General features: G+C 44.5%; 1 protein-coding gene across 2 annotated transcripts; it reads left to right on the forward strand.

Annotated features, from left to right (window-relative positions):
* Positions 1-2,824: 2,824 nt before the first annotated feature.
* Positions 2,825-27,597, forward strand: EIF3L (eukaryotic translation initiation factor 3 subunit L). 2 transcript variants are annotated; one of them, XM_011218818.3, is made up of 13 exons: positions 2,825-2,979; positions 3,507-3,555; positions 4,889-5,099; positions 7,580-7,659; positions 10,229-10,290; positions 13,588-13,657; positions 14,097-14,170; positions 17,307-17,478; positions 19,304-19,458; positions 20,238-20,408; positions 21,203-21,700; positions 26,393-26,473; positions 27,381-27,597. In XM_011218818.3, the coding sequence occupies exons 1-13, from the start codon at positions 2,947-2,949 to the stop codon at positions 27,417-27,419; spliced, it is 1,695 nt and encodes a 564-aa protein (XP_011217120.1). In that variant the 5' UTR covers positions 2,825-2,946; the 3' UTR covers positions 27,420-27,597. The 2 variants fall into 2 exon arrangements, with proteins under 2 accessions (XP_011217120.1, XP_034499690.1); XM_034643799.1 differs by lacking the exons at positions 2,825-2,979; positions 3,507-3,555; positions 7,580-7,659 and having other exon boundaries at positions 5,021-5,099.

Below are 27,597 nucleotides of genomic sequence, written 5' to 3' on the forward strand. Positions count from 1 at the left end.
CCTCTCAACGACTCCCCCAGGTAAAATTATTCCAGGAGCTTTGGTCTGTCCAGTTTCTTTGCCTTTGAAGTACTGCTTTTCCATTAACAAGGGAGCCTTGCAAAATCAAACACCCTGTGATCAGACTTTTCATAGTCTGTAATGGGGTTCTGGCTGCTTTCAGGTCAGGGTGCCTTTCTTTCTTCCTTTATTTTTTTCGGAGTTGTGTTTCTAAGCAAGCTTAAGGTGCTGCCAAGCAGTGGCCTAAGTTTCATTTCAAATGCAGTTCTACAAATAAGGATTGAGAATTGCAAGCAGGAAGGGCGAAGTAGTATCACAATACCAATGAGATGATAGTGGTTTGGACAAGAATGATGGAAACAAGGTGGTAAGAATTGAGAGGGAGTATTTTGAAGGCAGTGCCAGCAAAATACAGATGCACTGAAATGTGTGGTATGAGAGTCAAGGGTGGTTCTGAAGGCTTTGGCCTGAGCAACTGAACGAATTGAAGTTGCCCTTAACTAAGATGTGGAATACTGTGGGGGGAACAAGGTTGAGGCAGAAAATCAGAAGCTCCATTGGGACGTGTTAAGTTTGAGGTGCCTTCAGACATGCAGGTACTTACATGGGCCATTGAGCCCACATCTGGGGTAGGATCTGGGATGGAGATATGAATGTGGGGGGTCAACAGCATATGAGTGATATTTAAACCTACTGGACTGGATAACCCACCCAGAGAGTAAAGGGAGATAGAGAAGAGACCAAGCCCAGGGAGAAGAAGCAGTCCACTAGTTAGTGATTGGAGAGATGAGGAAGAATCAAGAAAAGATAGTGAGAAAGAGTAGCCAGTGAGGAAGGTCCTCTCAGAGCCTTTATTATTCTCTAAGTTAGAGTGTATATCCTGGAAGAGGTAGAAAGTAACAAATGCATACATGCACATGACTATATNTATATATATATATATATATATATATATATATATATATATATAACACCCACACATACACACATAATTAGATGGTTATAAACAAGGGATCCAAGTTTCTGGTGACTGAAGCTTCCCTGAGGAATAATAAAGAATAAGAAATTACAAAACCCAAACTAGGTAGGAAGGAGACTATTTATTTAGAACAAGAAATCATAACACAAATTGTGGGAGAAATCAGTCCATTACAAATTACAATTTGTAACTTCAAAAAGCTGACAAATAACACAAACATCACAAAATCCAGAAAAGAAACATATTTGTTAGTTTCCTTACACACCTCCATAATACTTTTTCTTTTTTAGGCTGAATATGCTTTGATCGCCTCTTTATATGACAACAATTTTGTATCATCATTTTCTATAATGAGAATGGAAAATAATTTCCTCTAGCATGTTAGATAAACATTTATTATTTTTTAAATTTTCATTTTATTTAAAATCCCTGCATAGGTAACATACAGTGTTAGATTAGTTTCAGGTATAAAAAGCAAAGCCAAAAAGCGACACAAGGGGCAGGGCACGGCATCGAAATTCTAAACAGGATGCTCAGAGAACTGAAGGTGACAGAGCCAGCCTTGCAGATATCTGGGAAGACTGCATTCTATAATCTACACCAGGTTAATGTGAATGCGAAAGACCACAGGCGGACTGTGCCTCACAGGGAAAAGCCGGAAGAACTGTTTGGACAAGAAGCAGGGCAGGCTGTGTCCTAAGATGCTTGAGACAAGTTCCTGGTCACACAGCAAATCAGTAGCAGAGTAGGGACTGGCATCAAGATTCCCTTTCTTTTCCTTTTTCTTTTTGGCTTAAAACAACACACATTTATTATCCCACCATTTCTATGGGTGAAGAGTAAGGCACAGATTAGTTGAGTTCAATGCGTAGGGCCGTAAGACTGCAATCAAGGTGCTGGCCAGAGCTTGTTGCATCTGAGGCTTAACTAAGGAAGGAGCTGTATGTATTTGGAACAGGTACATAGGATTTGATGACAGGATTTGGAACTGGTTGTTCAGTGGAGTAACTTACCTCTCCCGTTCAGAAATGGCCCTGTTTAAAGATATTCTCAAAATGAATAAACCAAATCCAGTTGTATGCTTAAAAGATAGACCTGGGCGTCCCGCCTTCCTCTCGCGCATGGGCCACGCGACTGTAAGAACCAGAACCGGAACCGCCACGGTGCGCGCCCTAATCCTTTTTTGCCTCTTCCGCCCTGGAATCCAGATTTCTATTAGGTGCTGTGGATGGGCAGACGACTTTTCGAAGATCCTAGATCCACATGCCGGTTTCAGCTGGTTTTATAGCCCCACCCCTAACACGAGGGTTCTCCTGGAGGCTAACCTGCCGTACCTCCCGACGGGAAAATGACCTCAGCCTGAGCGTGAATGCTGCAGGGGTGGGTCCCAGGACGCCTCCGGGGCCGCATACCACAGCTGGCCTCACACTGCCTGCTCCAACCTTACTGTCTGAAGTTGGCAGGCGCCTTTTCTCAATAACATCTCGCAGCATGGGACCAGGTCTCAACTTTTACACCAGTAAGTTTGCTCTCCTGAGGCCGAACATTTCAAGACATTTCTTGCCGCAGGCAAACTGCTTACACCTAAATCCAACAACAGGCCCCATAACCGAATTTCCCTTCTCGCGAGAAATCCCCTGAGGCGCCTGTCGGCCATCTTTTGTGTGGCATCATTTCTGGCGTCTCTCTCTGCCCATTTGTCATGCCGAAGTGGTTCAACCTTATTTCTGAATTTACGCAAGCATTAAAGAGCTACCCTTCCCTTGTAAAGCCTCTGTTCGAAGAAGGAAGAAAAATTCAGGGGTTTGCCGTCCTGTCCCTTCTTAACGTGGCGGTCTCATAGCGCTAGGCTTCCTAAAGACTTCCGGCTTCCCGGCGGGCGCGAGGGGGGCTGAACTTCCGGCCTCGCGACGCAGGCGCCGGCCGCACTTTTCGTTCTCTCCGGCGGTGTTCGTGAGTCCGCAGCCATGTCTTATCCCGCTGACGATTACGAGTCCGAGGTAAGACGGCCCTGCGCATGTACTGCGTTCCGCGACGGAGGCAGGGTTCTTTGGATGCTGGGCCTGGTGGTGAGACTGTGTCCGGACCCCTCGGGGAGCCTCCACCGGCCGCGTCCAGCTGCGGTCTGCCTTCCGGCGTGCGTGGCCCTCACGCTGTTCCCACTGCTTGCGGCTCCTCACCACCCTCCCACTTCTCATGTCCGGTCTCCTCGTCCTCTGGTTTTCCGAGATCGAAGACGGAGGCTGGTTATGGGGTTGTTTCTGTAACTTAGCTCCTGTGGCCTTGGCTCACTCTTGTCAAACCCCGTTGGTTCCCACAGCCTCTTGTGCTTTGCTTTACCTTATTGCGCCCGTAACGTTCTGTTGTCTGCTTAATCTTTCTTCTCTCAAGAGCATGTGAGTTTCTCAAAGGTAGGGACTGTGTTTTATGCACTTTTTTATCCTTAGTACCTTGCTTGGCACGTAGGTCCTCGAACGAGCATTTTGGATTCACTAATTGGTGACCGTTCTATCTCTCTCGTTAATAGGCTGCTTATGATCCCTATGCTTACCCAGGCGACTATGATATGCACACAGGTGAGACTACGGGCTTGTCTGGTTAGCTGGGTACTTCTAGGGTTTGGCGTCTTTTTGAATGTCTCGGAACAGCTCTGACGGGCATCTGTGAAACACTGCGTCTCCATGGTCCAGGTTTGGAGTTATTAGTTCCCAGAAGGAGGGTGATATAGAGCCTAATAAATCAGGCCTTTTTCATGGTTCACCTCAAAGTCTCAGAAGGGAAGGCTTACTATTCTGGCTGTGGTTTCCTTGTTAAACTGCTTGCTGAAGAAGAAAATTTTGTTGTGAAAAATTAATGATTCAAACCAAGCCCAAATGAAATCTTTTTGGAAGGTTTTGAAGTTTCCTGAAATGTTATAGTGAGTTGGCTTGACTTAGCGTTTTGTACATGCCATGCATTGTTACAGGTACTTTGTGCGAAGTGTTTTGTTTAGTCCTTACGACAGCTCTGTGCAGTACCTAAATTAATGTCTCCTGTTTTCTCAGATGAGAAAACTGAGCAGAGAAGTTTAGTTACTTGCATTGTTGTATAGATAGAAAATAACAGTCATTCATTCAAGAAATATTAAGTGCTGGGACACCTGGGTGGCTCAGTTGGTTAACTGAGCGTCCAACTCTTTTTTTTTTTTTTTAAGATTTTATTTATTTATTTGACAGAGATTGACAGCCAGTGAGAGAGGGAACACAAGCAGGGGGAGTAAGAGAGGAAGAAGCTGGCTCCCAGCCGAGGAGCCTGATGCGGGGCTGGATCCCAGAACGCCGGGATCATGCCCTGAGCCAAAGGCAGACGCTTAACGACTGAGCCACCCACTGAGCGTCCAACTCTTGATCTCAGCTCCGGTTTTGATCTCAAGGTCTTGAGTTCAAGCCCCCTGTTGGGCTCTACACTGGGCATGGAGCCTACTTAAAAATATATATATATATTTATATATATATATCTATATATATACACACGCATATATATTTTAGATATATGTGTATAAGTTGCCTCCTACTTACTTCCCCTTCCCACAGTCTTCCTCTCCTCTCTTCGAACACACATATAACAGTTCTAGGTGCCGAGGGTCTACGTGAGTACAAGACAAGGTTCTTGCTCTCCTAGGATTCAGGTTCTAGTGGAGGAAACAGATAATCAAATATGTAATTGTAAATAGTGGTAAATGTTGTGAAGAAACAGTGTGATAGGATTGAGAGTGAGTTGAGGACAAATATATGTCTGAATGTTTAGAAGGGAATTGTACCTGATTTTATAGACTTGAGTTTTCTTTGGGGGATGGTCTTGCCCTTTTGTTTTGTAACATATGTGGGTTTGAAAACACTTGATAAAGTATTTATTATATCCAACCTCTAGGAGATCCAAAGCAGGATCTGGCTTATGAACGTCAGTATGAACAGCAGACCTATCAGGTGATCCCCGAAGTGATCAAGAACTTCATCCAATATTTCCACAAAACTGTCTCAGATTTGATTGACCAGAAGGTGTATGAGCTGCAGGCCAGTCGTGTGTCCAGTGATGTCATTGATCAGAAGGTATATGAGATCCAGGACATCTATGAGAACAGGTACAGAGTGCTCACTGAAATGATCCTCTTTCTGGTTGGGACTGGTCTACTGATACAGTCCCTGAGAAGGGGGGCTGTTTCCATATCTCTGTAAAGAGAGTGCCCAAGGGATTTCTCTGATTCCTTGTGGGGAGATATGTTATTTTGTTGGACTGTATTCCCAGAACTCGTATAGGGCTTAAAATAATAACATTAGTATCAGTAATCATAGCAGCAATTAGTATGTCTGACCAGTATAGGTCAGGCAGTGTTCAGAATGCTTTTCCCGTATTTACTCATTACTCTTCACAGTAACCCCATGAAGTAGGTACTGTTTTCTTTATCTTACAGATGAGGGAAACAAAGCACAGAAAGGATAAGTCATATAGCTATTCGAATGCATGTGTTGAGTTTTGAACCTGCATAGTCTGACATCAGAGCCTAATTTTTTAAAAGATTTTATTTGAGAGAGAGAGAGAGAACACGTGCATGTGTGAAAGAAGGAGCAGGGGAAGGGCAGAGGGAGAAGCAGACTCCTGGCTGAGCAGGAACCACCCCTGCCCCCCCACCCCGGATGTGGGGATGTGGGGCTTGATCTGGGGACTCCAGGATCATGACCTGAGCCAAAGGCAGACACTTAACCCGACTGGGTCACTCAGATGCCCCCAGAGCCTAATTTTTAAGTTGCTGTACAACTTAATGCATAATAGGGTGAGCCAAGGTATGAGGGGTTGCTTCTGTTTTGAGGGGATTGCCCTTGTGTAATTGGCATTAGAGATGAGACAGGTCAGTTAGAAGAGCACAGCTCTGTGTTGGAAGAGCATGTGACTCTTGATCTTAGGGTTGTGAGTTTGAGCTCCACGTTGGGTGTGGAGATTACTTTAAATAAAATAATAATTAGTTACTTTCTGGGAGGGTGTGTGGACAAAATGAATAGCCAAAGGCTTTTTGGAGTAATGAATAGAATTAATCCCTGAACTGTTTTTTTCCTTCATTTCCAGGTCTTTCTAGTAGATCAGTGCTGTCCCATGGAAACAATAATACTAGCCATGTGTGTAATTTAATTTTTTTCATCAGCTATGTTTAAAAAATGTAAAAAGAGGGGGTGCCTGGCTGTCTCAGTCGGTGGAGTGTGTGACTCTTGATTTCAGGGTTGTGAGTTTGGAGCCCCACATTGGGTGTAGAGATTACTTAAAAATAAAATCTTAAAAAACTGAAAAAGGTGAAATTAATTTTAATAACTTATTTCAACATCTAAAATATTGCCACACATAATCAGTATTAAACTGTTAATGAGTTACTTTACTTTTTTTTGTATTACATCTTCTAAACTCTATCTTTTATATTTATACCACATTTCAATTCATGTATATTGGAAATACCTGATTTCTATTTAAATTTCATAGCATTTACAATAGAAACAGCAGATTCACGTACCCAAGTAATTCTAAATGTACTTGAAAGTTTTCCAGTAACTAAGTATTGGGGTTTTTTGTTTAAAATTAACTAAAATTTGAAATTCAGTTCTTTAGTCACAATAATCACATGTGGCCAACGGTTACTGTATTGGACAGTACGGGCAGATATAGACGTCGTTGGTGCCAAGCATGTGGTAAATCTTTCTGTAGGAGAAAATGTGGTGAGAAGAGTTGTTGGTGCCTCGGAAAATACAGTGTTATTGCGATGTTTTGTGTTTTGTTATGTGCCTTGAAGTGGGGGCTTGAGCATGTTTCTGTGCTGAACTGAAAGATCTGGAGAAGGGGGGAGTGGGGCTTAAGGAGAGGGGGGGAAGTTGAAGTCGCTCCTGAGGGGATCAGGGCCGTGAGGCATCTTGGGCAGCAGTGTTTGGGTTGGATGCTGTGGGTCTGTTGTGGCATCAGACTGCAGCAAACAGACTGGTTGGCTTCCAAGTTGGGATGGGGAGTGGAGGCACAGTGCTCCGGGAAAGTAGGGAAAGTATTGCTCAGGGAGACAGGTGGGAGTGTCTAAAAAGCAGTTACTGGATCAGGGAACAGCAGGCTGTTACGTATGAATAGAGTTCATGATACAGAGGCAGGAGATGATCCTGAAGAGCATCATGGTTGCCTAACTGGTAAAAAGGAGTGTTCACTGTATTGAGAGGTTGAGGGCGCCTGGGTGGCTCAGTTGGTTAAGCAGCTGCCTTTGGCTCAAGTCACAATCTTGGAGTTCCGGGACTGAATCTCGCATCGGGCTCCCAGCTCAGCGGGGAGTCTGCTTCCTCCCTCTGACCCTCCCCCCCATGTGTGCGCTCGCTCTCTCTCTGTCTCCCTCTCAAATAAATAAAATCTTTAAAAAAAGAAGCTGAGGTGCAGAGTTAGGTTGAGTAAAGTTGTAGACTTGGAGGGCTCTGGCCCTGGCTTTGTTTCTATGACTTTCTTTCTTCCTGTTTGTGAGCCTGGGTCTTTACTCGTAAAATGTGTAGGTTACCTCTTTGGTCCTTCCTGTTTTGGAGTTCTAGAATTTTTCTGCTTGGTTTTCAGCTGGACCAAGTTGACTGAAAGATTCTTCAAGAATACACCTTGGCCTGAGGCAGAAGCCATTGCTCCACAGGTTGGCAACGGTAGGTATGAATTCTTTTGTGTTCTGTATGCTGGGTGGGATTCTGTGACTGAGGAGGCAGGAGGAAGCTCAGGATAGTCTGTGTTTGTCTCGTGCACTGTTTTGTTCCCCAGGGCTTGGTACATAGTAGACCCTTAGTAAAGAACTTGTTGCGTGAGGACGGGATAAGCGAAGAGGGGACAGAGACCTGTCACACATGGTGAAGCTGAAATTGATATCTTTGTCCTGACTTGTTTCCGTTTCCCTCAGTAATTTTGGGGTCATGACAGTCACTTGGGAATCGGCTGTCTGACTTCTTCTCACCTTTCACTTCGTGATGGTGTTTGTTATATATGGTGTAAGGTAGGAAGATCCAGCGTAATGCTTTTGCATGTACCTACCTAGTTGTCCCAGCACCAGTTTTTGAAAGACTGTTCTTTTTACACTGAATTGTCCTGGCACCTTTGTTGAAATTGGTTATCACGTAAATGTAAGGATTTTCGTCTGGACTGTCAGTTGAATTCATTGAGATATATGTCTGTCCTGATGCTTGTGCCGCACTGTCTGGATTATTGTAGCTTTGTGATAAGTTTTGAAACCGGGAAGTGCTAAGTCCTCCACCTGTGTTCTTCTTTTTCAAAATTGTTGTTGGTCTTTCTGAGTCTTGGATTTCCATATGAAGTTTAGGATCAGTTTGTCAGTTTCCGCAAAGAAGTTAGTTGGGATTTTGATAGGGATTGTGTTGAATCTGAAGATAAATTAGAATATTGCCATCATATTAAGCCGTCTAATTTATGGACCTGGGATGTCTTTCCATGTATTTAGGTCTTTAATTTCAATGACATTTTGTAGTTTTCAGTGTACAAGTCTTGTACTTCTTTGATAATAGCTAGCATTTTTTGAACATTTTATTTTTAGTGTTACTGGTACACAAGTTTAGAACTCACTTTGTAGGAGGTGTTATTTTCTGTGTTGCTTAGACCTTGTGCTCTGTTTAGTATGTTGCCTATAAAGAATGTAAAATTGTGTGTGTTAACAGTAGGAATCTCGTAATATAGTTGGCCCTTGAACAGCATGGTTTTGAACTGGGTGAGTCCATTTACACATGGATTTTTTTCAATACAGTACTCTGAATCTATTTTCTCCTCCTTATGATGTTCTTAACATTTTCTCCTTTCCAACTTACATACTGTATACCATGATAATATGGTGTATAATATGTATACTGTACAAAATACGTGTTGACTGTTTGTTATTGATAAGGGTGCTAGTCAGCAGTAGGCTGTTAAAAGTTAACAGTTAAATATTTGGGGACTCAAAAGTTATATGTGGGTTTTTGACTGCACAGGGGGTGCCCGTGCCCCTAACCCCCACATTGTTCAAGGGTCAACTGTGTATGACTTTAAATAGGTAAGTAATCACAGGGCTTAGTAATATAAAAGGAGATTTGGTGTAAAAACCCTCCTCCAGCTTCCCTCCTCAAGTCTTCAGTTTCTCTAGAGCCATCTTGTGTTAACACTTTCTTTTTTATCCTTCCCGTGATAGTCTGTGCATACGTAAGCAAATCGGAATAACTTGTTTGTTTCTTTTTTAGATAGACCAAATGCCATTTTCTTCCCTTTTTAAAGTTTATTATGTTTTTGGAGAGTATTTTGCATCTCCAGGATTCCCAAGACCACCCCCAGGTTTGATGATTTGTTAGGAGGACTCTCAGGACTCAGGGTATAGCTGTATCCACAGTTTAAGAGCAAAGTCAGCAAAGGGAAAGGGCACACAGTGGAATCCAAAGCAAACCAGATGCATATTATCAACAGTCCTTTCCTGTGGAGTCACATGGGATGTGCTTAATTGCTCGAGCAAAGAATCGTGATGTGTGAAAAGTTGTCTGTCACAGAAACCTGTAACACATTCAGGGTCCAAGGATTTTATTGGGTGCTGGTCATGTGGGCACACCCTCTGCCTAGCATATATCAAAATTCTAGACTCCTAGAAGGAAGGCAGTAGTTCAGCATAAACCATAGTGTTGCACAGCATAGGCTCAGCAGATCGCCCTTATTGGGGTCCTGGGGACCCTCCTGAAACCCAGGTTCCCAGATGTCAGCCAGGGACCAACTTTACTAGCTAAAGGATATAAGTCTCCGGCCTAGTTTGTTAATCTTCTTTATAGCATCAGTACCCAGAGAACTTTTTTCCCCTTTCATTGTTTTTAGTGGTTGTATCGTATCAATAGAATAAATTCTTTAAAGTAGAATTTCTAAGTTGAAAATACCCATGTATTTGCAATTTTGGTAATGTGATTTTGCCTTTTTTGGAGCTAATACTATTTATTTATGTGTCAGTTTGTTAAGCAACTGGATGGCAAAAATCTCTGAATGGTGAAGGGGAATGAGTGTGAATGAGATTAAGATGAGGTTGAAAGATAAAACGAGAGACGAATTTTCTTGTTGCGTGTATTCTTGGGGTGTGTTAGAACTTAGATGTCATTTTGTGTCTTAAATCGCGTTTATTCCTCTATTCCAAAGGGCTAAAACTTCCTGAAGATCCCATTTGTTTTGTGGATTACTGAAGCAGCTCTTTGCCTTCTCTTTCAGATGCCGTCTTCCTGATTTTGTACAAAGAGTTATACTACAGGCACATATATGCCAAAGTCAGTGTGAGTATCTAACTTGTTGGCTCTATGCCATTTCTGCCTTTGGAACACAGTCATCAGTTTCTATTGGTTCAGTGTCCAAGGGTGGTTGGCATGTTTTCTGAGTGTTAAGAAATGACAGAGGGAATGATTGAATCTAACAAGCTGGGTGTCTGTCCCAGACAAACTGTAGCATGGCATAGCTTGTCTGTCCTTGTCAATTTCTCCATTCTTACTCATCGCATTGATTGGGTTGCAGGATGCCATCCTAATAGTGTGTTCTCAGACACCTTCTGTTGCTTCAGCTTGTGATGCCCTTGCTTTTTACCTTTAGTGCATGACTACGAGCCTTCTGCTCTCTGAAACACATGTGAAACTGTCACTATGTGCCAGGCGTAATGCTAGGTACTTGGTATCTATACTCTAATCCTCACGGAAGTCCTGCAATGCAGGCAAACTGAGGTGCAAAGAGGGTTGCTTTTTCTCAAATTCATGCAATGAGTAGGTGCCAAAACTCCTTGAACCCAGGCCTGGCTTATTGTGATGCCAGTGTTCTTTCCACTGTACTCTCCCAGCTTTGGGCACTTGTTTGATTCTTCTCTCATTTCTGAATTTTAGAATGCCCCAAGTCTCTTAAATAACTATCTGTACTATTTATATACACCGTTACTGAAAATCTCTATCTTTAGCCCCTGTCTCTCCAAAACTATACTTGTATATCCAGCTGCCTATTCCACATCTCTGCTCGGCTGTCTGATAGTCATCTCAAATCTGGATGTTTTGTTTTGTTTTAAGATTTTATTTTGGGGGGTGCCTGGGTGGCTCAGCTGTTGAGCATCTGCCTTCGGCTCAGGTCATGATCCTAGGGTCCTGAGATCGTGCCCCACATCAGGCTCCCTGCTTGGCAGGAAGCCTGCTTCTCCCTCTCCCATTCCTTTTGCTGTGTTCCCTCTCTCGCTGTCTCTCTCTGTCAAAGAAATAAATAAAATCTTTAAAAAAAAAAAAGAAGAAGATTTTATTTTGGGGCACTTGGGTAGCTCATTCGGTGAAGAATCTGCCTTTGGCTCAGGTCATGGTCCTGGGGACCTGGGATTGAGCCCCACATCGGACTCCCTGCTTGTCAGGGAGTCTGCTTCTCCCTCTCCTTGTGCTTTCTCACTCGCATGCACTCTCTCAAATAAATAAAATCTTTAAAAAAAAGATTTTATTTATTTGAGAGAGAGAGAGAATGAGCAGGGAGAGGGGCAGAGGGACAAGCAGACTCCCCAGTGAGCAGGGAGCCTGACGTAGGGCTCGATCCCAGGTTCCAGAGATCATGACCTGAGCCGAAGGCAGATGCTTAACTGACTGAGCCACCCAGGCACCTCATCTCAAGTTTAACATACCCTAAATCAAAGTCTATTTTCCTTCTAAGCCTGGTCTTCTCGTGTCAACCAACTCAAATAATACTGCCATTCACCCAAGTGACTTAGAATGAAAACCTTGGTGGTGGTCTTGACTTTCCTCTCACTTGACTTCCAACCATCTAGCAAATCCTGTTCAGCTCTGTCTTCAGCGGAAGTCTTGAAACCACCCACTTCTCACCTCCATCGCTGCTACTGGTTCAAGATGTTATATGTCTTGCCTGAACTATGTAGCTGCTTACCTTGTATCAGTTTCCACTCTTCCACTTGAGTTTATTCTCAGCCTGGTAACCTGCATGGTCCCTTTGAAACATATGACTTCTTATCATCACACTTAGAATAAAATCCCAGGTCTTAGTCTTAGTCCTGCTTTGTCTGGCCCCGACTCCCTTGCCAGTCTCATTTCCTACGACTTTTGTTCCTTTCTGGGGCTCCTGACCACGCTCTGGCGTTTCAGAGCACACATCACTAGCTAACATTGTAGTATTTGTTTACTTGGTTTTTGTTTGCTATCTGCACTAGAGGGTAAAGCTCCACCAGGGCATGGACTTCATCTTGTCACTGCTATAATCTGGTGCCTAATCCTTGTTGGTGACAGGTTAATTGTTGGAGCTTGTATGTACACATGTAAATGAAGGAACCTGGCACCATGATCTCTCCTTAGAGTGTTTGCACCTTCTCACAGTCAACTCTCATCTCTTTGAAGACCACTTGACCTGGCTAGAGTGCCTACCTTGCCACAGGAGCCACTGTCGGTGGTAGCTGAAGGAGTTCCTGTTGTGAAAGTAATGCAGGGGTCCATGTTTTTCTGGCATCCCAGTGAGATCTCTGACTACCTTATCTGATAGGAAATAAAGGTTCCCTCCTACCATTGCTGTTCTGGCTCGGGTACTTAGCAGGCTAGGTTGAGAAGCTAGCTAGCCTGCATAACATCGCATCTTTGGGAAGACCATGGCATCAGAACCCATAGTACAGTTGGTTTTACCACCTCTAATCTTCCCTTTGGTTTGTAATGAAGATTCAGCAAAAGTTTACCGAGACTGTAACCTCTTTGTTAGGTACCAAAGTACTTTCATAATGTATGACCCGTTTTTAAATCTGGTTGGGGAGGGGTTCATTGAAAGAGCGTTTATTATATTGGGCACTTTAACTACATAGTCTCATGCTACAGAGAACTTGAATACCTTGTTAGAAGTTCACAGTTAGTAAGCACTGGGACTAAAACTCCAGGGCTTTGTTCTTTCTATCTCATCATAGATTGTTCATGTTGTTCCCCAGCTTAGAAATCTTTGGTGGTTCTCAGTTGCCAGCAACATGAAGTCTAGATTGGGGGGTCAGCAGCCTTCAGTGTAAAGGGCCAGATAGTTTTTTCGCTTTGAGGCCATAATGGTCTCTATTGAATCTGTTCTGCTCTGCCTTTGTAGCAGCCGTAGACAATGAATGTACATGGCTATATTACAGTTGAGCTTTTATTTACAAAAAACAGGTGATGGTGGGCTTGCTGATCTCTCTGGTCTAGATTCCTGTTTGGCACCGAAAGACCTCTACGTTCCCGCGCTGTCCAGTCCAGCGTAGCCTAGTGTAGCATTATCTGCTCTTCCTCACCATCCTTCAAGCACCACAATTTTACTTCTTTGGTTTTGTTAGTACTTCGGTTTTTCTGCTTCACCAGATCTGCATGCTTGTTCTTGAACGGCCAGTTGAGTTTGTTGCCATAAAGCCTAATCATAGTGGTTTGATATTCAGTCCCCTTTTGAACTGCTCTAGTACTGACTGTCTTCCCTCTGACTTTAGTGCTCTTTGCACACTTAGAAGGCGAGGTAGGCATTGGTTCTCACGTGTGTGCAGCTGTCAGGGCAGACATGAGTAAAACACGTTTAAATTAAACATCTGTCTGATGTCTCTGTTCTCTTTGCAGGGGGGACCTTCCTTGGAGCAGAGGTTTGAGTCTTACTACAACTACTGCAATCTCTTCAACTACATTCTTAGTGAGTTTGACGTTTGGCCAAGGGTGTGAGGCTACAGTGAGGCCTCGTGCTAGCTTCCAGCTCTTTTTATTTTTTATTTATTTATTTTTTTTAAAGATTTTATTTATTTATTTGACAGAGAGAGACAGCCAGTGAGAGAGGGAACACAGGCCGGGGGAGTGGGAGAGGAAGAAGCAGGCTCATAGCGGAGGAGCCTGATATGGGGCTCGATCCCAGAACGCCGGGATCACGCCCTGAGCCGAAGGCAGACGCTTAACCGCTGTGCCACCCAGGCGCCCCCCAGCTCTTTTTAGCAGGATTTTAATATGGGAGCAGGAAGGAGGAATGTCCTGTGATTCATAGTTCTTTTAAGAGAAAAATTACAAAATGCGTTCTGTAGACTTGCTGAGCGAGCATAGTCACTGCTTTGCGTCTGACTTTTCTGTGATCTCCTGTACAGATGCTGATGGTCCTGCTCCCCTTGAACTCCCCAACCAGTGGCTCTGGGATATCATTGATGAGTTCATCTATCAGGTATCTGGCCGGCCTTGGTCTAATTTGGAATAACTAGTCCAACAAAGGAGCAGCTGTTACCATTGTTTGCGTCGTTAAAAACATGCTTGGGATAAAAATGTCCCATTACTGTGGGAAATATCCCACGGTGGTGGTCTTTGATAACATGGTTTTCTGAAGAGTCAGGCCTAAGAGCTCTGGATATGAACTTGGAAGTCAGCAGAGTTGAGCTGGCTTTCATTAAGCCTTTAGCTATCTTGAGAGTTGATCTGGTTGGAAAAATAAAGGTGTCACCAGCTTGGAGTCAGTTCTTTTGTTCTTGAGTCTATACTTCTGAAGATTAAATCTGAGGGATGCCTGGGTTCTCGGTTGAGCAGCCAACTCTCAATTTTGGCTCAGTCATTATCTCGGGGTCCTGTGATAGAGCCCTGTGTCTGCTTCACGCTCAGAGGGGAGTCTGCTCCCTCCCTCTCCCCTCTTGTGTGCACCTGGGCTTGCTCGCTCTCAAAGTTTAAAAAAAAAAAAAAACACAGTAATTGAATTTGGAAAAGTACTTGTTTTCCATGAGTTTTATGAGGACAGTATAACTCTCACTGGGTATTTCAGGAGAAATGAGTTTCTTAATAAAGCTGTTACTTGAGCTGCACAGACCAAAGAGACAAAGTGCTGGCAAATGGCGATTGGTGTGCTGAGAAAGCCCTTCTAGGGCCCTTTGAGAGAGAGGCTTCCTGCTCAAGATGAGGCTTTGGTGCTTTTGTGCAGAGAAGGCCACAGTCCACCTTGGCCTTGTTTGCCTTTTCTGGCTCCTTGGCGTGTGACAGCCCCTTCTGTGGCATAATTTTAGAAGGTTGGCCGTCCTGTCGACTCACAGCAAGTCAGAGGGGGATCATCTGTGCTAAGGTTCTTCATCCTTCTCAAGGTTATCGTAATCCCTTGGGCTTAGCTGGTGTTCTCTTCTTAAGGGACTTAGAGTGCTCTCACTTTAACAACGACTGGCCCTCAGGAGCCAGGTGTGACTCTTCCCGGCCAGATAGATGTCACAAGGGGTAAGTGGCTTCCCCCCGCACTCTGCTTTCATTTATTTTTATCAGTGCAGGTAATATGTGAATGTGTCATTACTGTTTAAAAACTTTGTTTTTATCAAACAGCAGATAAAGTTCATTTTTGTCTTTATTTTTTTAAAGATTTTTTATTTATTTGAGAGAGAGATAGCATGTGTGCGCACCCACAAGCTAGGGAGAAAGGCAGAGGCAGAGGGAGAAGCAGACTCCCCGATGAGCAGGGAGCCTGACGTGGGGGTGGATCCCAGGACCCTGGGATTATGACCTGAGCCAAAGGCAGACTGAGGCCCAACCGACTGAGCCACCCAGGCGTTCCCAAACTCCTTCCTTGCCTTTGTGGAGTTACTGGTTATTGTCTGGAAAGATAAGCATTACATTCATGCTTCTCAGGCATTTATATAAATGTGTACATATAAAATACACCATTTAAAAATGGCATAATACTGTATTGTGTAATTTGCTGTGATATGGAACACTTAACATGTCTAAGTAGAGATGGCTTTATTCTTTTCTGCCATGTACACGGTAGGGATACCACCCTTTTTGTGATGAACATTTGGGTGTTCAGTTTCCAGTACTATAAACAGTGAGTCCATGAATATCCTTGTATGTGTTACACGTAGGTCTGTCTCTAGAGATCACCAGAAGTAGAATTGTTGGCTCAAGAATTTTTGCTTTTTAAGTTTTTTTATTTGTTTTTGAGAGTGAAAGTGAGAATGCGCATGTGGGAGGACGGTGGCAGGGGCAGAGAGGGAGAGAGAATCCCAAGCAGGCTCCCCACCCAGCACAGAACGGACATGGGGGTTGATCTCACAACACTGAGGTCGTGACCTGAGCTAAAATCAGGAGTCCGATGTTTAACTGACTGAGCCACCCAGGCATCTGCTTTTTAAATTTTTTAAAATCAGCTTTATAGAGTCAAAATTTGCATATAGTGAAATACTGATTTTAAGTGTACTGTTGATGAGATTTAACAAATGTGTACACCACCACAGTCAAGATCCAGAACATTTTAATCACTGGATTTTAATAAGTAGTAATATCTTGTCCTCTCCAAGGGCTGTATTAAATTATACTGCTATCAGCAGCATTGGAAAGTTTTTCTCTGCTAAGGATGTTATTGGCCTAATTTTTGTCTGTTTGATGGGAAAGAAATGGTATTCTCATTTTAATTTGCATTTCTCTGATATGAAGAGAGAAGGTATTTTCCCTGTTAATTGACCAATCTTGGTTTTCTTTGAAGTGATCCTCAGTATCCTTTGTCCATTTTTCTATTGGATTATCTTATTCTATATTCTGAATACTCTTCTGTTTATTATAAATCTGGAAACTTTTTCTGCATTCTTAAAGGAAGCTGCAAATTGGAGTTGAAGAGCGTTCTTGGGTCATGTCATCTAGGACCTAGGCTCTAGGTCACTGATTTCCAAATCTGGTGTGCACCAGAGTCGACCAAGGAGCTTTTAAAAACTGGTTGAGTGGGTCGTTCTCTTGTGCTGTTCTCTGGATGACTGATGGAGCCAGCCCATTGCAGGACCCAAATAGAACCACTGCCTTAAGAAATACCTGTGGTGTGGGCCCTAGATGTGTCTTTCACTGGGCGATGCTCTGTGGTTGGTACTGAGGTGACTCTTGCTGGGTTCCTGTCCCCGGGGAATGGTCAGCTCCAGTAGACAAGACTCACACATACAGACACCTGCCCTGTCTCCGCCATGTCGTCGTCCGTAATCCTGACTCGGGCATGGCACAGCCTAAGAGAATAAGATCTGTTACAAGCCACCTGGTTCTGACAGCCAGATTGACTGCATTGTGAAGCCCAGAGACATTAAGTGACTCTAGACTGTGTTTGACTCCAAATGGAATGTTTTTTTCACCAACTGCCTTTCATCTTAGAGATTTGTACTTAGCTGTGGAAGAAGCGACATACTCAGTAATGAACCAAATTCAGTTTAATCAAAGACACCTTTGCAAAAACAAGTAGTATACAGAACAGTTTAGCATGAGATGCAGTGCCGCCCCCCCACCCCCTCCCTGGGGAGCCCCGGTGCTGTCCCCCCACTTCAGCGTCACTCCTGCCTCTCTCTCTTCTTCCCCAACAGTTTCAGTCATTCAGTCAGTACCGCTGCAAGACTGCCAAGAAGTCAGAGGAGGAGATCGACTTCCTTCGCTCCAATCCCAAAATCTGGAATGTTCACAGTGTCCTCAATGTCCTTCACTCCCTGGTAGACAAGTCCAACATTAACCGGCAGCTGGAGGTGTACACGAGCGGAGGTGAGCGCTGCTTGCCATCTGTTCCAGGGGAAGAGAGGCCGCGGGAGTGTGGGGGAGTCACTGTGGCTTCGGTCGTGGGCAGCTCCTCTTTGGCGTTGGGTGTGAACAGCAGCCAGGCGCTGATGCTGAGGGCTGTCGGGCTTGGCCGTCTGTCTGCCGGCGCTCACGAGGTCTGCTTTGCAGATGCTTGTGCTGTGTCTCCGGGGCCTTTGTGTAGGTAAGCGTTTCTCACACTTCTTGGTGTCGAGACCACTTTACAGTCTTTAAAGACCGAGAATCACAGAGTTATCTATATAAATTTCTTCTCCCTGTGAGAAGAGTGCCATTTCTGCAGGTCTCCTTCGTGCCTGGCATAGTAAGAGCTGGATTCTCCTCTGCTGCTGCCTTCAGTCTGTTGCAGTTATAATATGTGGTTTGGGTTGAACTGTATGAGGGAGACCTGGCCTCACCCGGACGTGAGTTGGGAAAGGGAGGAGTATCTTAACAACCTTTTCAGGTAGTTCCGATGTTCTTTGCTACTACATCCAGACTTGACAGTGGGGGATTCATGCTGGTGAGTTGCAGCGAGGAATCCGAAACCTTAGCAATGAACTTTTACTTGGTCACCTTAAGGTGTATTGATTCTATCCTGCGGCTTGAATGGATCTTTTTATCCCTGCACAGTTTTGTAAAATATTGGTTTGTTGAGTTATAAAGATTTTCTGAATGTTGACGTATTTTATTATACAACCTAAAAAAGCCACTTTCGTCATCAGCCTCATCAGATCAGTCTTTATTTGGAAGCTGTTGGGCTCATGGTGGTGGATACACGTTTTTAAAACTAGAATTTGCTTAAAAGCTCACATTGTCGTTGGCAGTGAGCACTCTCCGTTGTTTTTATTGGAGTGTAACAGGCTCACCTCATAAATACCCAAATCTAAGTGACCGTAATTTGTGTTTCAGTCATTCAAGTAAAAATGGTGTTTTGTGTGGGGCGCCTGGGTGGCTCAGTTATTAAGCATCTGCCTTCGGCTCAGGGCATGATCCCAGCGTTATGGGATCGAGCCCCACATCAGGCTCCTCTGCTAGGAGCCTGCTTCTTCCTCTCCCACTGCCCCTGCTTGTGTTCCCTCTCTCGCTGGTTGTCTCTCTCTCTATTAAATAAATAAATAAAATCTTAAAACAAAACAAAACCAAAAAATGGTGTTTTGTGAAAAAGTGGTTGGTTCTTTTACCACGTGTGGTGGGAAATACAGTAATTACTGATACAGTTTGCTGCCACTTCCTGGCTTATGCTAAGTTGCCAGTAGTTTTACCCACTGTTGTTTTTGCACCATCAGTGCAAATGGCATTTCAGTGAGAAAGACAAATAGCACCTTAGTGTTATTAGGAAAGTAGCTTTGACCTCATGAACTTCCTGAAAGCAGTGACCTTGATGAGAAACTGCTCCTGATAAAAGGGGCCATCTCAATAATCTCAGCTGTCTTGGAACCAAAACAAACAAAAAAACCAACCCCTTCCCCCCCCCCAACTCCTCTTGGTAAATTTAAGATTAGTGTAAGGCCAAGGACATCTGGCCGACCAGTCCGTGATAGAGTATGTGACTCTTGGTCTTGGGGTTGTGAGTTCGAGCCTTACGTTGGGTGTAGATTACCTTTAAAAAAAAAAAAAAGATGAAGGTCAGGCATGCTACTTCTGGGTATTCCTTTGAAGGGAGTTATTCCCTATTGCAGGAAACTTTAGAGGCCAGTTATAGGTGAAGAGTCGACTGAGTGACATTCAAGGCTTAGGCTTTTCATCCTCTACCTGCCCTTCCTGAAATGGTCACAGTGTTTGTTTCTCTTAGGTGACCCCGAGAGTGTGGCTGGCGAGTATGGACGGCACTCCCTTTACAAGATGCTTGGGTATTTCAGCCTGGTGGGGCTTCTGCGTCTGCATTCCCTGTTGGGGGATTACTACCAGGCCATCAAGGTGCTGGAGAATATCGAACTGAATAAGAAGGTGATCACCTGTTTCCCCTTGCCCCCCCTACCCGGAGCCAGAGTCCGCTTTCAGAGAAACTGATCTATAAGGACAAATTTCGGGGATCAAAAAGAGGATTCTTCCCCAGGCCAGTTGAAAATTGAGATGTGGGGGAAGCACTGTAGTGAATATCTGCACGTAGACAAGGTGCTTTCTCTTTGTTGCTTAGTAACACTCGAAGTGTTCAGCAGTGTGATTCTATTTTCAAAACAATGATAATGGCAGATTTTTGCTATTCAGATTTCACTAGTTAAGGAGTTAGTAAGAGACCTGGTTCTAAGGTGGTATAGATGATGATGATTAGCTGTGGTAGTTTTTCTTAGCCACAGAAAAATTGGCACTTTTTTGTCTCGTGTGTGTGTGTGTGTGTGTGTGTGTGTTTGTGCGTGTTCGTCTTGCAGTCTTGTTTACCTGTTACTTTATCATGTTTATCTGGAAAAGCAAGGAGTAGAAAGTGAGGAAGAATACACAACTGAGGTGTGGAGGGATTTAGAGCTGAAAGAAATGTTAGGGTCACCTGATCCAGTCCCTATTTGTTACATCTAACAATATGGAGTTACCACGTCATGTAACCTAATCGGTAAACGGTACGGTCTGCACTCAGAGCCTCGAACTCCGGAGCCAGGGCTTCCCCTGGGTAGTTCAGGGCTTCTCCAAGGGGCTTCCACCTCAGCTGACACTGGGCCCTGCCGGCTTCCAGACTCTCTCCGGGGTGAGTTGGTTTTGGGACTCATGGATGCTTCTGCCGCCCTCCACAGAGCATGTATTCTCGGGTGCCTGAGTGCCAGGTCACCACATACTACTACGTCGGTTTTGCATATTTGATGATGCGTCGCTACCAGGATGCCATCCGGGTCTTTGCCAACATCCTCCTCTACATCCAGAGGACCAAGAGCATGTTCCAGAGGACCACATACAAGTATGAGATGGTAAGGACGCCCAGACCATCTTGGTCCCTCGGCACCTATGCCGAGAGTTTTTGGTAAACGCTATCCAAAATTTTGTTTTTCACATGTGTTTTCAGTAGGATGATTTTTTAATGACTGGTCTACTCTTAAGGTCTTTTGTTGTGCCTGTTATTTCAGATCATTAACTCGTGGACGATAAGGACAGTATCTTTTGTTTTACTTTTGTCCCCCAGCAATGCCTGCATTTATTCAGCAACAGTTTGCTGAGTGTTCGCTGGGCTGTGGGTATTTAAAAATGAGTTGGATGTAGGTACCACTCTCAAGCCGTTTGCCATGGAGGAGGGAGGGTCCAAGACTTGCACAGAATTGGGAGGTTTCTAGGCAGAGCAAAGGTGTTAGACTTGGAAGTATGGTGATGTAGCAGCACAATGAACAATTTCGTTGGAGGCCGTAGAGTAGTCAGATTGGGGTGTTAGGTTCTGGAGTAATGTTCACTACCTAGCTGAAATATTTAATCTTTATAGGCATTACAGTGCCAGTAAAATTTCTGGGTGACTCAGTCATCACAGTTGAGGGAGGTCCCAGTGAGAATCCAGGAGCCAGCCAAGGAGGCCCCGGATGGGGGCTGGAAGTTCAGTAGAGCTAGAGGCGGATTGGGAGAGACTTCAGGGAAGTTAACTGACCGGTGCAAGACCAGGGACAAATCAGAGGTCTGTGCAGCGTGGACGTGGGAGGGTGGTGGGGCCACATTGGCAGTGAGGACCTCAGAAAGTCCATCTCATTTGACGCTGCACCTATTTGTCTCGCACCCCCAGATTAACAAGCAGAATGAGCAGATGCACGCGCTGCTGGCCATCGCCCTCACCATGTACCCCATGCGAATCGACGAGAGCATTCACCTGCAGTTGCGGGAGAAGTACGGGGACAAGATGCTACGCATGCAGAAGGGTGACCCGCAGGTCTATGAGGAACTGTTCAGCTACTCGTGCCCCAAATTCCTGTCACCTGTGGTGCCCAACTACGACAACGTGCACCCCAACTACCACAAGGAGCCCTTCCTGCAGCAGCTGAAGGTGTTCTCCGATGAGGTGCAGCAGCAGGCGCAGCTCTCCACCATCCGCAGCTTCCTCAAGCTCTACACCACCATGCCTGTGGCCAAGCTGGCCGGCTTCCTGGACCTCACAGAGCAGGAGTTTCGGATCCAGCTCCTTGTCTTCAAGCACAAGATGAAGAACCTGGTGTGGACCAGTGGCATCTCCGCCCTCGATGGCGAATTTCAGTCGGCCTCTGAGGTTGACTTCTATATCGATAAGGTATGGCTGCCTCCCGGCCTGGGTCTCTGGGGCCCTCTCTTTTCATCCATTCAGCAGTCAGTGCTTACTAAGTGCCCATTGTTCTGAGCATTTGGGACTTAGTGAACAAAATCAAAAAGGTTTCTGCCCTCACACTGATATTCTAATGTAAAAAATAGACAGTGGTCATTATAAGGAACCAGACCATGTAGTAAGTGTCAATGCAAAATGAACAAACCCTTTTTAAAAATTTTAAAGAAGGTGGCACCTGGGTGGCTCAGTCAGTTAAGCATCTGCCTTAGGTTCGGGTCATGAACCCAGGGTCCTGGGATCAAGCCCCACATTGGGCTCCCCGCTCAGCGGGGAGTCTGCTTCTCTGTTTCCCTCTGCCCTTCCCTCCCCACTTTTATTCACCCTCTTTCTCTCTCAAATAAATAAATAGAATCTTTTAAAGAGTAAATTTTTTTTTTTTTTAAAGAAAGATAAGATCGCTGCCGGGGATACACAGTCTTCACAAAGAGAGGGCTCCAGGGAAGGAGTGGTTGGTGCAAGAGTTGTATATGGTTTGTTTTTGTTTTTGTTCTTGTTTTACATAGAGTTACAAGTCGTGATGAAAGATTTTCTAGAAAGGCTGTAAGACTGGAATCTTATGGGAATCAGCAATTTTTTTTCTTTATGTTTGGAATGCTCCTTTTGGTTGTTTTTGTTTGTTTATTTGAACGAAGCAGATGTACAGTGTGTACTTGGGGCAGGAATAGAGCCCATGTTTTGAGGTTTTGCCAAGTCATTTTGACCTTGGGTAAATGTTTTACCAGGAGTGGGGCGTACAAACATGAAAAGTTGAAAGTTTCCTTTATTTTATCATAGGTTAGAAATTGCCAAGTGCTATGCAGTTAACGGTAGTGGTGGAAGGCGGAGGTTGCCGTATTCCATAAGGTGCTCAGAGTAGCCTTTGTCGAGGAAGTGAAATTGCAGCTAAGACTTGAAGGAGGTGAGGAAATTAGCCAAACACATAGCCGAGGGAGCAGTGTTCCAAGTTGCGGGAGCAGTAAGGGCAAAGGCCCTGGGGTGGGAGGAAGCCCAGTATGTTTGAGGGACAGCTTCAGTGTGGCTGCAGTGACCTGAGAGAGGAGGCTGTGGCAGAGGAGAAGATCGGAGAAGAAAGCAGGAGGGTGCGGTGTAGACTGTTGGAAGTAGTTTAGCAAGTGGGAGCATTGTCCTGACTTGGCCCACCCTAGATGAGTGCTGCCTGGTTTTGAACTTCATGTAATGGACTGACACCGCATGTGCTCTTTTTGTGTGTTTGACTGCTTTTGCTCAGTGTTAGATTTGAGAGCACCGCTGTCCAGCGTTGCCAGCGGTAGTATGTTGGTGCTTACTGTTCCACCGTTGTCCAGCTGCTGCTGTTGCAGGAGTCGGCTGCCATGTTCCCACTCTAATGTGGATGGACATTTGAGTGGTTTTGGTTATTACAGAGGGTGTACATGGTTTTAGAGAGTGGCTGTCAGTGGTCCATTGAAGTGGTTTTTTTTTTTTTTTAAGATTTTATTTATTTGACAGAGGGAGACACAGCCAGCGAGAGAGGGGACACAAGCAGAGGGAGTGGGAGAAGAAGAAGCAGGCTCCCAGCGGAGCAGGGAGCCCTATGCGGGGCTCGATCCCAGGACCCTGGGATCACGCCCTGAGCCAAAGGCAGACTTTAATGACTGAGCCACCCAGGCGCCCATCTTCCATGTCTCTTAAACCCTTTTTCCTTCTTCTTTTCTGTTCTAGATAATTTTCTTTGAGTATTCTTTGTGAATCTGTTCAGCTCTGTTTTTGCTTTCTCTAATTTTAAAAAAATTCATGGTGAAGTGTTTCCTTAATGTGCTTGGGTTTTTGGTTTGTTTTTTTCCTACATATAGTTCATTGTCCTTGAAAAACTTTGTTGGCATTTTTTGAAGTGTTGGATGAATATTCATTCTTGTAGAAGGGATTTGCTTTTGCCTCTTCAAGGTGCCTGGGAAGATTATTGGTCTAGGACCACCATAGACTGAAAGCCTTGGGTCCCCTGGACCAACCAGGAAACAAGCCCAGGCTATAGACTGTCAGAAGAATCACCTTGTATTTATAATGTCCCAGGAATGGGTCTCTTTCCTCTTTTATGTTCCTTCCCCAACTTGGTGAGTGTTGCTTGGTGTCTGGAGTGGGATGGGTGCCCAGTCCTGGTCTGCCTTTAGCTGAAGGGTGTAGCCCTGTAGGGACCCAGCATACACAGAGGGTGTTCTGTAAGACTGGCCCTGGCCTTGATTTGTCCCTCTGCACAAGTCTTCTGGGATTGATGAGCAAATGCCCTCATCGCAGAGTGGGCGTCTGTGTTTTGCTTAGAATGGTTTATTTTCTCTTAAGTAGCTCTTTATTCTCTTGTCAGCTCTTTGATGCTATGAGGAGATTTTTAAAAATTATTTATTCCGTATTTTTAGTTGCTTTGAGAAAGTGTTGGTCTAAACATACTTTTTTCATTTTTTTTTACAGTTTTTTTAAAGCTATAACTTGTATAACATAAACTTCACCATTTTAAAGGCTATAATTCTGTGGTTATTAATATATTCACAATGTTGCACAACTGTTTCCACTAATTCCACAATGTTTCCAACATCCCTAAGAGAAACTCCCTACTCATAAGCAGTCATTCCCAAGTTCCCTTGTCCCCTAATCCCTGGCAAAGCAGTAATCTGCTTTCTGTCTCTCTGGATTTGTCTATTTTTGATATTTGCTATGATAAAATATGTGGCCTTTTCGTGTTTGACTTCTTTCATTGAGCACGTTTTCATGTCTCATCTAGGTTGTGGTGCATGTCAGTACTTTATGCCTTGTTACGGCTAGAAGATACTCCAGTGTCTGGATACACCACTTTGTTTATTCATTCATTAGTTGATGGACAGTTGAGTTGTTTTCACCTTTTGACTATTGTGGGTAACGCTGCTATGAATTTTTGTGTGCAGGTTTTTGTGTGAATATATTCTCTTGGGTGTATACCTACTTGGGGAATTGCTGGGTCAGTTTGGGTAGTTTGTTTTGAAAGCTCATCTTGCTAAACCAAACCCTCTAATTTAGAGTTTATGGCATTTGGAAGACTTGATGTTTGGCAGAACTTAGCTATCTCTGACATGAACGGTCTCACCCAAAATAGAAACATGTCAGTAGGGAAGTTTCCCAGTGTTGTTTTAGTCATGCTTTTAAAAATCAAAACTGTTCCTTGTGGTATCACATCAACTACCTAAAGTCCTTTTTGAATTTATTCTCAGTGCCTGAGTAAGTTCTTTTGCAGTATGGGTAACCGGCTCCATCATATCCTCCCCCCCCCCCCATCACTTTGTGACCCAGCTGAACTAGTCCCAATTATCTGGATGGTCTTTAACAAAACACTTCTCCTCGGATGCCTGGTGGGCGCAGTTGGTAGAACATGCAGTTCTTGATCTCAGGGTTGTGAGTTCAAGCTCCACCTTGAGTGTAAAGCTTTACTTCAAAGTAAATAAATAAAACACTTCTCCCAAGAATTAACAGTTTGGGTATTACAAATAGCATTTTTTATGAGGTTGTATTCACATTATATTAATTAAATTGTAACATAATTAAATAATACTATGATTTAAAGTCCCTGCGTGAAAAAGTGTTTTTTCCTTAAGATTTTATTTATTCTAGAGAGAGAGAGAGAGCAGGAGCAGGGGCAGAGGGAGAGGGAGAAGCAGGCTCCCCGCTGAGGAGGGAACCCGACGTAGGGCTTGATTCCAGGACCCTGGGATCATGACTTGAGCTGAAGGCAGATGCTTAACTGAGCCACACAGGCATCCTGTGAAAAAGTGTTTGATTGCCATGTTTTTGGGGTTTTTTTTTTTTTCCTCTTACTGGTTCACGTTTGTCTTTGGCAAAATACTGCTTTTTGGGTTTTTGTTGTTGTTGTTGTTGTTGTTGTTGTTTTGGTAAAGATTTTATTTTTATGTAACTCATGACCCTGAGATCAAGAGTTGCATGCTCTGCTGACTGAACCAGCAGATGTCCCTGTTTTCTGTCTTTCTCTTCTGTTTCATCCTTGACTTGAAAAAATCATGTCAAAGAGATTCAGAAAGTTTTTGGGTTTTAACCTAGATTACGCAGAAATTTACAGGTAAAGTGGTGTTCAACCATGTTTGAGCTAAAACACAAAATTTAGAATCTGGACTCATTTGCAACCTTACACTCCTAAACAATGTATGAGAATAAAATGCTGTCTTAAATGTTTTTATTGCTGAAAGATTCGTGTTCATTAAAAAAGATGTGAAAATAAAAATAGGGGCGCCTGGGAGGCTCAGCTGGTTAAGCACCTGCCTTTGGCTCAGGTCATGATCTCCAGGTCCTGGGCTCAAGCCCTGCGTCGGGCTCCCTGCTCAGGGGGGGAGTCTGCTTGTCCCTCTCCCTCCCTCTCTTTCTCTCTCTCTCAAATAAATAAATAAATAAAATCTTTAAAAAAAAAAAAGAACAAAAGAAAAATAAATGAATTAACAAAATAAAATCAAGCATCTGGAAAGAAAGAGCTGCTGTCAACTGGTACTGCTCTTCCATAGGGTTGCTTCCCGTTTGCTTTTGAAAAGCACCGTAGGGGTTTATGTAGCACTTAGCAGCTTGGTAACTGGTAAGTCCGTAAGCGGCTCTACCTCACTGCTCGCCTCTGACTCTGCTTTGCTTTTCCCGTAGGACATGATCCACATCGCAGACACCAAGGTCGCCAGGCGCTATGGGGATTTCTTCATCCGGCAGATTCACAAATTTGAGGAGGTGAGAAGTCAGGGAGTGGTGTGTAGGTTGGAGACAGAGGTTAGGAACTAGTGGGGAGTTTTGAGATTTTTCTTTTTCATTTCAAGAAAGCCCCGAGTTGGCCCTTTAAAAAGTTTCTGAGTGAGACTGGCTGGCTGCTTGGGGTTTGGGGAGCAGGGCTGGGCCTGTAGCAGTTGCTGTGTCAGCCTTCTCCAGAGCATCTCTTTCCAAGAGCTCTCTCTGCGGGTGGCCAGTGCTCCTCTCCCTCCCTGGTATTTCCTAATATGGGTGGATTCACTGCTTGCTCTTACCCGTCCCTCCCCTTTGGCAGTTATTCTCTGCCTTAGACAGGTCTGGCCAGTTCTTGCAGGCAGAGGACAGGAAGCTGTGTTTTGACAGACTTGGTGCATTTCACGTCTTGCCCTAGGAGAGGTCTTGTGGGTCAGGCCAAACACTACGGGGGCGTAGGGTGTGTGCATTCGGGTCTCTCTGTGGCCGTGGCTGGAGCCACTTGGTCCTGGTGTTTTGAGTTCTCCAGCAGAGGTCACTGCTATGCTCTGGTCCATGCCACGAGGCTCCTACAGGAATAATACAGCCCTGGCAGTTTAGCCTGTCTGAGCCCCGTGTCTTATAAAATGGATAGAGCTCTCTGCGTGTGTGTGTGTGTGTGTGTGTGTGTGTGTGTGTTACGTGTGAAGGGCAGGTAGAAGAACAGTCTGCTTGACCTGCGCAGGGCCATAGGCGTGTCAGGAGTGGAGAACCTAACTGGGGCTTTATGCCCACAAAGTGGACACCCGTGCCTGCATCAGAGACACCCCTCCCTGACTTCAGAGGGGCGGCCCAGGGCTCTGTCCTGGTGGTGGTGCAGACTGGAGGAAAAGGGTTGGTGAAGTCTCCATATCTCACTTTTCTTTTCTTTCTCTTCTAGCTCAATCGAACCCTGAAGAAGATGGGACAGAGACCCTGAGTACAATTCACACTCTTGCTAGGAACTTACTTTGAGGTCTTTGTGGGTGGGGCGTGTTTTTGTCACCGTGAAGCCTTTACCTAGATCCGCCATCAACCATTCGGCTGAGTTGAAGTTTATTTGAATTAAGGACTGAAGTGTTTTCAATAGGTCTCAGTAAAAGATCTTTGGAGCCAGA

Source organism: Ailuropoda melanoleuca, chromosome 15 (genome assembly GCF_002007445.2).
Source record: "Ailuropoda melanoleuca isolate Jingjing chromosome 15, ASM200744v2, whole genome shotgun sequence".
NCBI classification, from domain to species: Eukaryota; Metazoa; Chordata; class Mammalia; order Carnivora; family Ursidae; genus Ailuropoda; species Ailuropoda melanoleuca.

Coding starts and splice junctions, on each gene's coding strand:
- EIF3L (XM_011218818.3), top strand. CDS start 2,947: ATGTCTTATCCCGCTGACGATTACGAGTCCGAG. Junction 13,658..14,096: donor TCTCTTCAACTACATTCTTA/GTGAGTTTGACG, acceptor TCTCCTGTACAG/ATGCTGATGGTCCTGCTCCC. Junction 14,171..17,306: donor TTGATGAGTTCATCTATCAG/GTATCTGGCCGG, acceptor CTTCCCCAACAG/TTTCAGTCATTCAGTCAGTA.